Below are 16,510 nucleotides of genomic sequence, written 5' to 3'. Positions count from 1 at the left end.
TGGCGTTCTATCCTCTCTGCCTACCCCTACGGGGAAAAAAAACCCCTGTTTGTTTTTTGTTTTGTTTGAAAATGATTATAAAGGAAAGTAGAAAGACACAATGGTATTTAGTAGACTTTGTGGGAGTGGAAGCGGGAGAGAGGTGTTTATAATTGAATTTGATTCAGTGATCGTTTGAAAGAAGACAACTTGTTATCAAAGAAATCAAGACTGGTATGTTTGTTGGCAGACCTGAGAATTCTGGGCATAGGGGAATGGAAACCATAGTTAGTTCTATGGTTATCGGTATGAAATAGTAAGTTTTGTCTGAGGTTTCTAGTTGGAATATTAAATTTTTTTGAGCTCAGTAGTTCAGGCGCATCAAAGCGTGAGTTGAGAATTTTAAATATGATTTATTTCGACGGTCTTAAATAGCAGATATATTTAAGTTAGTTTCTAACTTATACGTATATAGGTCTCTGGATAAGCCCAACCTCCAGCCTATCTTTTTGAAATATTTTTGTTGTTCATATTTAAATTTACTTCAACAGAGAGATAAAACATTTTTGAGAAGGGAATATGGAAGTTTAGGCATTTGCAGGGCTTATGATCTGTCATTGGCTGGTTTAAGTGGCCACTTTACACACTGTGTACATTCACCATTCTTCCCATGTTTGATAACTCCCTAAGGAGGAAATCCAGCCAGTCTGCAAGCATTTGGACATACTCAAACATAGTTGAATTAACTACCTGGTAAAAGGGAAAATATCACATACTATGAATACCGATAAAAATATATGAATGGAATTTAAAATATTAATAGTAATTTAGGAGTCCATTTGAATATTGTGGAAACTTTTTTTTTCATAAATAACTTCAAAAACGAAATTATTACAAATCTTTCGTGTGCGGGAAAAGGGGCTTAAGTAAAAAAGTCGATTTTTCAGGAGAGCCAATGAAAGTTTTGAATGTGTCTTAAAATCGAGAAAACAGCTAACAAATCGTAAGAATTCAACTGTTTAGAGTATTTTTTGTATTACATACTTGGAAAATTATCCTTAAATTTTCTTTTGACCATTTTATGACTTAAGCCCTTTTTCCCGCGCACGGAAGAAATATGTCCCTACAAACGCGACATGTTTGGCCTTGATAATTGTGACGTCAAGATTCGTGACGATGATCCATTTGAATATTTCAAATTGTTGCAACAGAGAGGGAAAACATTTTTGAGAAGGGAATATGGGAGTCTAGGCATTTACTTGGCTTATGACCAGCCAGCCAGTCTGCAAGCATTTGAACATACTCAAAACATTGTTGAATTAACTACCTAGTAAAAGAAGAAGTATAAAAAATTAGAAAATTGTTTTCAGGCGTTGCCTAGTAGGTGATTTGGTTCAGCCAGATGAATCTCACCCACGTGATAAAGGTTACAGCTCTTTTACTTCACAAAAGTCAACAGATGGAAGAGTTGAGGAAATGTGGATGTTCAAACATGGGCAGAATGGTGAATGTTACACAGTGTGTAAAGTGGCCACTTAAACCAGCCAATGACAGGTCATAAGCCCAGTAAATGATGTGAACATCATAATATGGAGACCAGATAACAGAGGAATACTCTAGGTGCGGGCGAACTAGGGAATAGAAGAGAGCTTTAAGGGTATTGATATTTTTTAAGTCAGTTGTGCTTCTGTTACTAAATCTGAGGAGTTTTAAGGATTTTTATTTATTTTTTTATTTATTTATTGGGGATATCAACAGTAATACATTTAACAAAAATACAACAAATAAAATATACAGAGAATAAAACCAATGACACATATCCACAGAAATACATTAAATACACGTACAATACATACTAGTGTGTTTGTGTGAGTGTAAGTAAGTGAGAGGGTGGGTGTTATTTTGGAATGAGGGTGGACATGTGTGTAAATATTGCACAAGTGTCAAGTGTCGAAAATATAAACATATTTAAAATATTAAGAATTAGAGATAAAATATAATAAAATAAAAAAAAATATGATTAAACAAGACTTTATTATTGAAACTAAGTATAAGACAAAAAAGTATGTTTTAAGACGCGCATTTTAAATGCTATTTTTTTACAATCAAATGGATCAATAAGGGGAAAGTTCAAATTATATTCACTAACAAAACGTATAAGTGGAGAGTTCTGGGCATAGTTCGTACAAACTGCTGGCAGATGAAATAGAGAGCTCGACGTGTGACGGGTGCGGTAGCCGGGGACATTTAATAATAACTCCGACAAAAGAGCCGGACTATCAAGGCGTCCACTGAGTATGTCACGAAGCACCCCCATGTCCAACAGTAGACGGCGATCTTATTAAGTAAGCGAGTGGTGTTTTTTGCAGGAAGACATATAATTGAGATCGGTATACCTGCATTTCCAGTTAAGATGTTTTAGAAATGAAAAAGGATTTATTGGTAACATGTTCAAAATGATTTTAATAAGATGAAAACAGAACGATTATTGGGCAATCATTTCCTAACCTCAGGTTACCACGCAGAGACTGCAGGGAGATTTTTCACACAGTAAATTAAAAGTTAATGAGGAAATAAGCAATGTGTTGGCTGTTTCATAGGTAAGCTATGCACCTAATACATCTGTACCGCAAAACTAAAATGCTGGAAGTCAAGTTTGATAAATTGTTCAGGAGAGCGGTTTGAAGTTGTAAAACTGTTTCAAATGTATCTCTCCAAGCAAAAACTCAATTGATTGCTGTTTGGATTTATAGGCTTTTGATAAAAATATTTGAGAAAAAAAACATTTGAAATATGGACTATCAAATAACTTCAATGTTTTTTGTTCTAACCGCCCGGCCAGCGCCCTGATTCCTCCTCGGGCTTTAGTATTAAAAGCAATGTAGAATATTGTATGAAAAACAATGAAATTTACGTCAACACAGAGAGAAAAGATTTTTGAGAAGGGAATGTGGAAGTCTAGGTATTTACGGGGCTTATGACCTGTCATTGGCTGGTTTAAGTGGCCGCTTTGCACACTGTGTAACCTTCACCATTCTGCCCATGTTTAAACATCTACATTTCCTCAACTCTTCCATCTGTTGACTTTTTATTTTTATTTTATTTTATTTTATTTTATTTAGAAAACATACAGTACAGTTACATAGTTTTATATTTTACACAGTTACATTTAACTCTAATTGGACCTGTGAAGTTTCCATATTATATAATAATTATATGTACGGTTATTATTTAAAGTACAAAAAAGTATAATAAATATAAATAGAAATTGTTTAAAAATTAATTTTATGGTAAAAAATTAAGAAAATTTGTAAAAGTTATTAAAAGTTAAAATTTAAAATAAAGAATGAAAAACATGCATAGATGTAAAAAAAAAAAAAAAAAAAAATTTAAAAATGAAAAACATAAATATACACATACATATTTTAAGGGATTCAAAGAAACCATGAGAAGAATCTTTAAATAAGAAAATAAATTTATGTCAATTAAAAAAACATTTTGTGAAGTAAAAGAGCTATAACCTTTATCGCGTGGGTGAGATTCATTCGGCTGAACCAAATCACCTACTAGGCAACGCCTGAAAACAATTTTCCAATTTTTATACTTCTTCTTTTACCAGGTAGTTAATTCAACACTTTTTGAGTATGTCCAAATGCTTGCAGACTGGCTGGATTTCCTCCCTAGGGAGTTATCAAACATGGGCAGAATGGTGAATGTTACACAGTGTGTAAAGTGGCCACTTAAACCAGCCAATGACAAGTCGTAAGCCCTGTAAATACCTAGACTTCCATATTCTGTTCTCAAAAATGTTTTATCTTTCCGTTGAAGTAAATTTAAATATGAATAACTCCCTAGGGAGGAAATTCAGCCAGTCTGCAAGCATTTGGACATACTCAAACACTGTTGAAAAAAAATGAACTGAAAAAATTTTCTTCAGTCAAAAATAATACTTAATTACGTGCCATTAATTAAAGCATTAATTATTTATGAAAACAACAGATAAATATAAATTTAATGATACGAAAATTTTAATTTATTATTATTTTATTTTTTTTGTTTTTTTTCAATAAACATAATAATAAAACAGATTATTAAAAAAATAAAGCATAATTACATATCAACGAAATACATATTAATACAAAAATAGTAAACAAAAAAATCCCACAAAGGCATGGCCTGTTCGTGGGTATACAAGAAAATATTAATGAATTTTGGCTCCTATAATAAATAATGGACAGTTATTATATTTTTGTAAAACATAAAAAAGAAAAAATAAAATATTCTCTAAAAGATAATATGGTATTTTTTTTATAGTAAATAAAAAAGGAAATAAAAAATATTTGAAAAAAACACAAAAATATTCCTTATTATTAAAGGGCAACAAAATAAATCATAGAAAAAAAAAACGATTTTATATCTTTAGTTTGAATCCAGGATAGTGCATGTTTTTTAAATAAAGAAAATTTTGAAAGTTTGGAATCAATGAAACATTATCAGTAAAAAAATTATTACAAATTTTTGGGCCTATAAAATATGCATGTCTCTGTGCGAGCCTCGTTTTACAATGTGGTATTTCTAACACACGATTCCTTCTTTGACTTGGTCTATTTGAATTACTTGTAAATAAATTTTGGTTCTTAACTATATATTTTAAACATTGAAAATAGATCTAAAAGTTTAGCTTCTTGGAACAATTGGAAAGAGGGAAAAGTGCGATTTTTGTGAAGCATTATATTAATAGCCTTATGGCTGTTTTATAAACAGTAATTAAAAGAAGCAGTATGTGAAAAAAAGCAAAGCAAAATAATGAAATAACGGCTAAAAATGATATTATGGTAAAGTATGGTGGAATTGATTCGGTATCCACTGTTTTAAACCAGCAGAGTTTTATTACTGCACTACTGGTGTACTGGTGTTTAAGAACAAGCTATTTCAGTATTGGTATACCGGAGGACTCTTAAGCATTATTAATAGATAATTGTTACATAGAACAGTAATTTCCTTCGAGTACCTATTAGAAACCTCCAAAATTGATGTAGTTAAGTCCATCAAAGATTAAGGAGTTGTTTTGGACTATAAACTGACATACAACGAGCATATAGATAATATAGTCAATAAATCTCTGAAATTACTTGGCTTCATTAACAGAATATCCTCTGATTTTACTTATGTCCGTACAATCAAAACTCTTTATTGCTCAACTGTTCGCCCTCTTCTAGAATATGCCTCCGTGGTCTGGTCTCCATTCTCAATCGCATAAATCACATTGAATCAGTCCAGCATCGCTTGCTTAGAAAAATAGCGTGGATGCTCGGACTAGAGAGAGATAATTATTCTTATGCTGAAATAGAGTCAATGTTAAATATTTCTAGTCTACAAAAACGTAGAACTAATATTGACCCCATATATATGTTCGGCATACTAAATGGTATAATCGATGTTCCATCATTACTGGGACAAGTAAAATTCAATATTCCGACTCGTAGATTGAGAAACGATGAAGTACTGTTCATCGACCAGCATAGAATGAACTATGGCCTTAATTCTCCAATGACCCGTCTTTGTCGTATTGTTAACTCGAGACAAGATCTGGACTTTTTTGGTTTAAGTTTACAAGGATTTAAACGAGCACTAAATAAATAGTCCAGATCATGTCCCTTATGTTTGTCAATGCTTCTTTTATTTTTTTTAATGTTTTAAACTATTATTTTATTGTTATAATTAAACCCTTTAAATTGTATACGTGGACAATGTCCGTTAATAAATAAATAAATAAGCATTAATAGAATCTATAAATATATAAAAAATTACATTCATAATTCAATTTTGCAAAAAATATGACTTCCTGCCTTTCAGCTTTAAGGTACATATATTATGTAATATGGAAGAAAAAAATATCAGAAGAATAACTTTATTTCTTATTTACATAAGATAAAAAAAAGATTTATTAATAAACAAGAACTTGACAAGACAAAAAATGATATAAATTTTTAATCAATATTCAATCATTTATATCTTTTTAATCAACTAATTTATTCATAGTTTAAAAACAGTAGAAAAAAATCGACATCTTTGTTTTAATATCCGCACCTAGTGGCAAGATCTAATGATAAGTCCCCCTAGCACTGTAGTGGTAGGTGCGTTCGCCTACCACGCTTGAAGTCCCGGGTACGATTCCTGGTAGAGATATAAAATATTGGTTTTAAGGGCGGTTCTACGTTGCAACATTTCATTTATTTGCACTACTATTTCTTTTTTTTAAATGTACAAAAAACTGAACCAAAAAAATATAAAACCACGTAGCAAAAATAAACAAGGGCAATAAAATAAAGATAAACAATATATTCATACACACGATAAACATATAGGACTTCGAGCTAGACCATGCCAATCCATCTTCAACCCACACTGTTTTAGTGGCTTGGGGATCTACAAAAAGCCGGAAGATCTATTTATTAATTTTGTTTAATTTATTTTACAATGAAATAATAACGTAAAAAGATACAGTTTAAAGACAGACCGGTATAGATTCTAAATAAAAATTCATACATATTAAATTGTGGTACAACAAAAAAGTGTGTGTATTCGTATGAGCGTAACTGTAGAGATGTGTTTGTATATATTTGTGTAGGAGTAAGTGTTCGAGTGTGTGTAAGCGTGAGCATCATTAAATAGCAAGTGGGAGCGTATCGCAGCCAGAATTAATTAGTGTTAATTTATTTTCAAATAAATTAAGAGGCATATAAAATTTATCGATAGATGAAAAAAACCATTAATGATTGAGCAAGAACGATAGAGGAAAGAGTGTTGTACATAGTTAGTGCTACAGACTGGCAGATGGAATAAATACTTATTTCTTGTCAAGCGAAAGGGGACATTAAGATTAATTTTGGAGAGTAGGTTTTAAGAGTCTACGTTATTTTTTAATAATTTATGTAAAAAGCATAATTCAGATATATATTCTATCCCAGACTTCCAAGTTATGTGACGAATCAACTCATCTACACATTCTGGACATCGGGGCATATAAACAAAAGTTGCTCTTAGAAGATTTAATGAATGGCAGGGCCTCAATTATGAACGCTATCTTCATCTGTATATATCGAGGCGGTATACTTCACTTTTGTTATATCTGTATCTTACCTCGGTATGTTCTACCTACTTTCCATATCGACATCATATGATCGAAACAAACCAATGAATGACCGCAAAAATTAGCCCGCGTTCCTTATTTCATTAACATATAAAATAGTTCTCATTTATATTTTAAATAGGCTTCTGTGATAGAAAGTGCCTACATCAAAGCGATTATAAACTTCAATAAATCCCAATTTAAACAAAAAAATGTTCGCTTGAACAAGATTTTCAAATGACTTTTGACTATTGCCAAGACGTTATGCTTAACGATCTTCTATATTTATCTACTGAGGTAGTACTGAGCGATTACAAGGCTGACTTTCGATACGTTCTCTAAGAAAGATAGTAAAACAGATGGAAAAAATTTAATAACTAAATTTATTTTTTACGGTGGTAACTTTCTAACGCCTAGATACTCTTATATGTTAATAGAACAGAACCAAGCGACATTTTTTTTTTCATATAGGCGTTGGTTTTATTAAATTAACATTTATGTCGGAATTTAATTCGACTTTAAAATTTACATATTTCTCTCTCATCTTTTAATAGGCTTTCAAGAAAAAAGTTTTAACATTAAAACGATAAAAAAATAAAATAAATCGTTATTAAAGGAAAAATTGCTCGGTGGAACAAAATTTTTGACACTTTTAATGCGGAGATAAACGAATCGAGGAGTTCTAGACCCGTCGGTATAAACCGATGTACTTACATTAAAACTTGATGGTGGGAGGGATCGGTAGTATATCTTTGTAGTCGGTCGGGAGAATTTTATTTTCAACTATGACTTCATATTGAAGCTATGTAATTTTAGAGCTTAGATATGTGTACCCTTCCCCTTGTTTCATTTCGATGTACCTACCCAAAACTTGACGGTGGGGGGTCGGTAGTGTATCTTTGTAATCGCTAGAGATAATTTGTCTTCAACTATACCGTCAAGGTGAAGGTATGACGTCTATATCTTCCCATCATAATCCAGATGGCCAGAGGCCCAGATGTTGACTTCTGTTGAAATGTTTGGGATCGTGAAAATATTATCATTTGCAATAATTAATACACGTATATATTATGTTATTAATGGCAGATTTAAATTCTTTTTGCCTCTAAAGTGGCTCTTGTTTTCAAAGCTTTTTCCACTCCGTTATCATTCGATAAACGAGACGGTACAGCATGACGGCATAGCGATATGCTTTTGACGCCCCTGTTAATAAAATATCATGTTACCTACTAAAAACGATAACGTAATTTATCGTTGTTTGTGAATGACATTTTATTTTATAGTATTATGAACATATCGTCGCCAATCAGGCAAAAGTTACTAACCCAAAAAACATCATTTTTAGAAACCGCATTTTAAAAGTTTGTAGGCCGAGGATTTGCCAATAATAGTCTCTAGAGTCCAAAATGTATGATGTATGCCTGGAGAGCGAATTGGCGATGAACGAAAGTAAGTCAAAAGTGGTGGTTTTTGAAAGGGATAGTGAGGTTACTGACTGCATAATAAATGTAAACAACGAATGTCTCCAACAAGTAGAAGAATTTGTATATCTGGGAAGCATGTTTTCAAGAGATGGAAGAGAAGAAAAAGTTGTTGAAAGGAGAGTGAATGCGGGCAAAAAAATGAACGGCGCACTAAGCACAGTAATTGCTAGTAAAAAGATGTCAATCGAAGCTAAACTGGCAGTGCACAACAGAGTTTTAGTTCCAACACTTAAATATGGAAGCGAAATATGGAACTAGGAGAGGAATGATGAAAGCCGAGTGAGCGCGGTTGAAATGCGATCTCTTTGACGAATGTGTTAGAAATTAATGTTTGACAGGGTTATGAATGATGAAATCAGGCGTCAGTGTAAATCTAAGTAAAGTATAATTGATAAGATTTAGAAAGGGTCTCTGAAATTGTTTTTTTTTAAATTTATTTTTTATGGGAGTTGGTTTATTATTTACCTTGCTTATAATATACAAGGTTTACATTTCAAAAGTGGATTTTTCTGCAATTAAATTTCTTTAAATTTATATAAACTATTGGGATCAGGAGGGATATACTAATGTGGAATCTCTGAAATGGTTTGGTCTTGTAGAACGAATGGATGACAAAAGAATGGTAAAACAAGTATATATGGCGAAAATGAACAGTAAAGTGAGACGAGGACGACCGAGGAAGACATGGCATGATCAGATAAAACAAAATCTTAAATTTGGTCATGTCAAAAGCAGACAGAACCGAAGGGCATGTATGACAAGATGTATGAATGTGGAAGAAGCTAGGAATGTATGCCAGGATAGACGTGTGTGGCGGTCCATTCTCTCTGCCTACCCCTACGGGGAAATGGCGTGATGGTAGTAGTAGTAGTATTACTTAAAAACTGAGCTGAAAAAAAGAGCAACTTTTGTTATAGCAATATGCCCCAATGTCCAGAATGTGTAGATTAGTCAATTCATCACACGACTTAAAATTATTTGGGATAGATCTTCCGGCTTTTCGTAGATCTCTTCGCGACTAAAACAGTATGGGATGAAGTTTGATTGGCATGGTTTAGCTCTAAGTCTTACGTCTTTTGTTTTTATTGAATTCCAAAACTAAAAAATATTAAAATTCAAATATTGAATTTAAGTAGGTAGTTAGGTATTTGTTCATAAACAAATAGTGCAATAGCACTACATAGAATAATTAATCTTCAATTATATAATTCTTTTTGCAAACGTCAAACTCAGCTCTTCTCACCAACAGGGGTGCACTTTATTCATGAATGCGATTTTCAAATATATAGTGAAATAAATGGGAAGATATTATATGGAATGTAAGGAGAGAATTTGATTGGAATCAATAAAAAGTAAATTTTATTTGAAAACATTTAAAAACAAACTTTTTTTACACAAAAACACAACATCCTTACATTTTTTTGTGTGTGCGTTCTCGTCAAATGTAACCCTGGTAGGTCGATGACAAAAATATTCATGCTTCTAACCTTTTTTTACAGATTAGATTGAAAATTTTAATATCTAAGAACACGCGCTGCGCAAAGATCTACATTTCGCTGAAAACCGCACATAAATTAGTTAAGCTGTTTTGGAGGAGTTCAGTAACATCACACTTACATATGAGTTATATATATATTATAAAGATAGTCAACATTAGTTCTACGTTTTTATATTCTAGAATTAAACATAAATCTACTTTAGCAGACAAATGCTTGTCACTGAAGGCAAAATAAGCAGTTCACAATTAAGTCCCGGTTCCGACGCTGATGCGGGGGAGTGAAGTACGGAATTTAAAAACAAGGATGAAAGTAATGTTTGAGTAAGTCCAAATGTCTGTAGACAGGCTGAATTTCCTACTTTCCTCCTAGTTATTTAGATCTAATTTTGTTGCAACAGAGTGGCAAAACATTTGGAAGATAGGATGGTGTAAGGGGCCACTTTACACACGGGATAACATTCATCATTCTGCCTCCGTTAAAACATCCGCATTTTCTCGACTCTTCCATCTATTAGCATTTGTGAAGTAAAAGAACTGAAACCTTTATCATTTTGGTGAGATTCATCCATAGTTCATTCATTGCTTGATTGATGATGCTCACATAAATGATAAACGACTAACTTAAATTGAACATGTTAAATATTTAGGATTAACAATATATAGACAATTGATATGGAAAATTCATATCAACAATTTAATTAGCAAAGTGGCGACATTATGGCGTCTTTTTTTTTAAATCAAAAATTTTGTTCCAAAAACGGAAAAAGTTCTAATGTATGAAGCCTATGTAAAAACTAAAATATGTTGTACGCAACTACTATGGGGAACAGGAAATTAAAATGACATAAACAGACTACAAAGACAACAAAATAAAATATTAAAGTTAGTATATGACCTTCCCTATCCAACAGCAACTAGGTAACTTTCAAACAAACTAAGCAATTAAATATAACTGAACTCTTTCAACTAGAATCATTAAAATTTATTCATAATTTAGCCACTGATGTAATTGTAGACGAAGAACTAAAACTTGTAAATAAATTGCAGTCAACATGGACATAATACGAGAATATCAGAAAAATATCATATGCAACTTTCTAAAACAAGACAAGGACAATCGAGACTAATAAACCGGGGACTGAAATTATACAATAAACTACCAGACAAAACTAAACTTTTCAAAAAACGTAAAAAATATTATTATGAATAAAAAATGTTTAAACCTATAATATTAGAAATCACACTGATTTGAGTTTCCTGAATACTTTATTTTATTTTTACAAATATAAAAAATACAAAAACAAAAATTTCGTGACAATTGTATCGCCTTGTTAGGGCATTTTTAAACGAATGTGAAGAGTATATGGATTGAATGTCCTTATATAGTTATATAATTCAAGGCACTTAAGTAGAAAATAAAAATAATCTTATGAACTAGCATGTACATTCATCATAATTGAGGGAAAAACCAATGGTTAAGGGCGAGGCTAAGTGTTAAATAGGTAATGGGGAATTTAGGTATTTATATTTGAATTTCGGGAAAAAATATTTATTGACATACATTTATGTATTGTGTTGTCACGAAATTTTTGTTGTTATATTTTTTATATTTGTAAAAATAAAATAAAGTGTTCAGTAGACTCAAATCAGTGTTTGATTTATAATATTACAAGTTTAAATATAGAGTTCTACAAAATAAACACCAAAGCAATCAATACAAAATGTTTTTATATTTTTTGTAAAATGAATGCAATAATCCGTAAGGGTAAATAAATATTTTCAAATAAAAAATACACATTGTATAAAGCGGCCACTTTAACCGTATCCAGGATTTTTAATCAGTGCAAATCTCGAAAATGTAAGAATATTTTTTACTCCCGTAATAAGCCTCACCACTGCATTGAAAACAAATTAAAGTTTATTAGTTTGGTATTTGGGAGATTTGCGTATATTCCATTGCAGTAATCTAGACGCGAAACGACACAAATCTTTATTGTATATTATAAGTAAATAGGGTTCACCGTCACTTTTGAGATAGCTGTAAATATATTTAGTTTTTACGTACATTTGTCTATGACTTTGTATCTAGAACTACAATAGAAAGCGATTATATAAATTTGTTCAATGAAGCGATCACCTCGTCATTTTTTGCCTCCGAAACACGAAGTCTAGTCTCAAATTCATTAGAATTACCTCCAGTAGCTCAGTCACAAATAACTATCGACGTGCTTAAAAACATGCGAAGTATTTGAGCGATCACAATTAACAATAATGAACATAAGTAGAATAAATAAGAAAGATAGAAAATATTCAAAACAAATTTATAAAGTACCTTAAATACAAAACCGGTATTTCTTATGTATCTACTCTCACTGCCTCCACCTTCCATGGAATCATTTCTCTACAATACCGCAGAGTGTGTGCGGACCAACTACTGCTTTACAAAATTATGACAGGAATGGTTGACTGTACAGAGCTGCTTGGTTTAATAGCAATACATATGCCAGCCAGGATTTGTAGACGGTACCACCTGTTTCATGTACCAATAAGTAAAACATCGTGTGTTAAAAATGCTTTTTTCGTAGGACTTTTTCAATGTACAATACAAAATTTAAAAATATAGATTACACAAACATCACTCTGTCAGATTTAAAATTTACACTAAAAATGTATTATGTAATTTAGTAGACATTATAGTAATAAATATAAACATCTCCCCTCCCCTCCTTATCCTCTCTTCAAGCATTTTTGTCCTTATCCCGCCCAATTTACAGTGACTTAATGTTCTTAAAATTAATATTAAAAAATCTTTGATTATTGAGTACATGAAAATAACATTTTTGTATGTATAAATTGTATGTATTTATTTGATATGTAATATATTTTATTTACTAACTTTGTATACTATGTGGAAATCTGTTATTAGTTCTGAGTTTATACACTATATCTGTTTGTTTACTAAAAATATGTATGTAGAACTGTTGATTTCCCTAATAAAATAAAATAACATAAAATAATATTTTTGATTGAATCGGCATTCACTTCGTAACACTTCATTATAAATTATTATGAAAATAAAACTTTGTAATCAGTTTTATTCAAATTATTTATACATAAAAACATAAAATTTTTACATGTAGGACATAAAGGTCAAAAGTTTGATAGATTGGAAATTTTAAAAATAAATAGTATAAAAAATAATAGCGATAGAATTTTAATAAATCGGAGGATAGAATCCCAAAACTCACCCTTATTAGCCCCCTAAGTTGGACCCGGTACAGTGTAATAAAACAATCAATGTTTTTCATATAATATAATCTTCCCTTAAAGTACACCGCCAACACATGTTTCAATAATTTGTCTCACTCTGTTCCATTGAAATATTGCGTATTGTATCTTTTTCAATATATTTTTTAATGTACCCATACTTCAGATAATATTTAGTTTTACATAAATTATCCTTACACAGTATAATATACACCAGTCTGAAGATGCCGATTAGAGGGTGAAAGCGCAGTGATTTAATTGGTCAAAATAAATAAGTGAAGGGGTACCAAGTATTTTTAAATTAATAACTTGTATGTAAATATAAGTTATTAAATCATTTTTATTAGTGTTACACAATTTTTGTTATTTTACAAGAACACTACTACAGTTTCGGCAGAGCATTCCTGCCATCGACGGGTGATATAGACATACCTTCACTTAATCCTCTTATTGTCAATGGTACCAATATTCAGTACAGGAAATCCGTAAAAAATCTAGGAGTACAAATGGATGAACATCTCTGCTGGCGAGCTCATACTAATGAATTAAGCCGCAAAATATTGTTCAGTCTACGCTCACTTAGAAAGTTGCAAAAATTCTTACCCATTAGTACTAAATGCACCCTTGTACAAGCATTACTACTACCCATTCTAGATTACGCTGATGTTTCCATGACTGATTTAAGCTGTGAGCAACTCGATAAACTTGAACGACTTCAGAATACATGCAAAAGGTACATTTTTGGTCTTAGGAAATATGACCACATTTCTGACTATCGTAGGCAACTGAAATGGCTCAAAATTAGACAGCGGAGAGACTATCACTCCCTCTCACTTCTGTTCAATGTACTTCATCGTCCTAACGCTCCTTTATACCTGCGTGAAAAATTTCAACGCTTATCAGTTCATGGTTTACCTCTTCGTTCTCATTCTCGAGGCACTCTCTTAATACCCATACACAATTCCTCTTTCTTCTCTAACTCATATAGTGTCCATGCGGCTCGCCTGTGGAATCATCTCCCATCCACCATCAAAGATGTTACTACATTATCTCTGTTTAAATCACGTCTGAAGAAACATCTCCTTTCTCTTCCTTAATCTCTCCACCTTTACTTTTTCCTCTTTCCTCTTTTTTTCTTTTTCCCATTGAGTAACAGTTTTGATTTAAGGTAATTTATAAACAAATACGTTTATTTCTATTTTTATATATTTTTAATCTTTTTTTTCTATTGAATATGTTCTGTAACTTGAATTATAAAAATAAAACTTTTTTTTTTTGGGTTGGTTGGAAGAAATTGCCATTTGGCAATAAGCCCGTCAATGTACAAATAACATTATGTAAAAAAAGTTAAATAAAAATATAAAACTAATATAGTAAACACAGCATAATAAAAAATAAGCAATCACTTTCCCAAAGCTATAAAACCCGCTTTTTACACCAATAATAATATTGCTAAATCTCTATTTAATTTCAAGTCTAAAACAGAGCTGCTGAACAAGAGTGGCATTTACCAAATCTCATGCGAATGCAAATAAGTCTATATTGGACAAACAGTGCGAAATCTAAAAACCTTGGTCCTTAAAATATAACTTGATTAGAAAGACAGCTGTCAAACTAATTTCATCAGTGATGGGAAATTACTGATCACTGATCAAATCGATTTTATCAGTTATTTCATGCAATCGTGAAACCCTGTTTTCGAAAAATGAAATAAAAAACGCCAAAATAAGCCTATTATAGTGTTTTATTATATAAATAAAACACGAGTGATTAAAATCCACAAATTTGGAATATCCAGTGACCGGTTTCATCGCTTTCGCGACATCTTCGAGACTGGTATCTTTATTAAAAAGTTAAATGTTTTTATACAGAACAGAGGTAAGGATACATAATTCAAAGTTATATGTAAGTAAATTATAACATATAACTTTGAATTATGTATCCTTACCTCTGTTCTGTATCACTCGTGTTTTATTTCTATAATAAATTACAGTGAACTTCCATCAAGAATTTTCACTTACAAACTTAAATGTTTTTTCTATTATAGTGTGTTTAACACAATTATTCACCAAAAACAAGACATTAACACTTTTTTTATGAACAACATTAAATGAATTATTTTTTTATTCGATCAATTTACATCGATCAATTTGTCCCATCTCTAACGTTTTTGCAAAGTGATGTAACCTTGTAAGAACGTCATTAATAATTAGGTTTATTTTAGTTTTAAAGCTGATTTTATATATTCATGTTGATTTATATGTCACGCATTGTATTAAAAAAAAAATTAACACGCCAGATACAAATGATTTTCGTGTATCAATATAAATAACTCATTTGACGTTACTACAAAGTTATGTAGTCACTTTTTCTGACAAATGTCATTCTAATCAAGTTATATTTTAAAGACTATAGTAACTTACATCCTTTCATAAAATACATAAAATACACGAATGAGTAAAATATGTGTACGCGAAAACATGAATAAATTATTGCACGGTCATAAACACTTCCAACGTTTTATTCTCCTGACGCCATATACAAGTAGGCGCTGGGGTCGTTTGGTCCCCCCGTTCGGTTCATGTGTAATTTTAACTAACTTGTAAAAGAAGAAGCATAAAAAATGGAAAATAGTTTTAATAGGCGTTGCATAGTAGATGAATTGGTTCAGTCGGATGAGTCTCACCCACGTGATAACGGTGTGCTTATATAATGTATTCTGGTGAAGTTATTAATAAATAAATTAAAATATAAAAATCCAAATTAAATAAAAAAACGGTGTTATAATATTATTTATTGATTTATTGTTTTGTTGATTTTAGGATCGAGGTCCTTTGGACAGTATGCGATCCTTGGAGCACTACTTGACTGATATTATGAGAGGAACTGGTGAAACCCCGGACCATTTAAAAGGTAAAACTATTTTATTTAAAATCCATGTATATATTTTTATTAATCAATATATTTCATAAATGGTAAATATATTTTTTTCATTCTCTACAAATCTACTTTTATACGTCTAGTAAATATTATAACCATAGAATTATGAGTAGTCCAGAAACCGCATACGCACATCAAACAGAAGGCGACTAAACTACTCATAAATGAGTAGGTTTACGTTTTGACCCATTAGTTTCTTTGTAGACGTCG

The 16,510-nt window shown here is 31.3% G+C and overlaps 1 protein-coding gene across 2 annotated transcripts in view; it reads left to right on the top strand.

The window, feature by feature from the left end:
- The window catches only part of LOC148278627 (translational regulator orb2-like), a 273,697-nt gene that overhangs the window by 35,310 nt on the left and 221,877 nt on the right, over window positions 1-16,510 (top strand). For both annotated transcript variants that reach the window (XR_015823137.1, XM_088231119.1), the window contains exon 2: window positions 16,183-16,273. Coding sequence is in view for 1 of the 2 variants with exons in the window: in XM_088231119.1 (XP_088087245.1) it covers window positions 16,183-16,273 (91 nt within the window). In the remaining variant the exon portion in view is untranslated. The remainder of the gene's footprint in view (window positions 1-16,182; window positions 16,274-16,510) is intronic.

Source organism: Micrasema longulum, unplaced genomic scaffold, assembly GCF_059751315.1.
Source record: "Micrasema longulum isolate JH-2025_06_02 unplaced genomic scaffold, ASM5975131v1 h1tg000850l, whole genome shotgun sequence".
NCBI lineage: Eukaryota > Metazoa > Arthropoda > Insecta > Trichoptera > Brachycentridae > Micrasema > Micrasema longulum.
The sequence above is the reverse complement of the archived record's forward strand: the minus strand, read 5'-3'. Positions and strand labels throughout refer to the sequence as shown.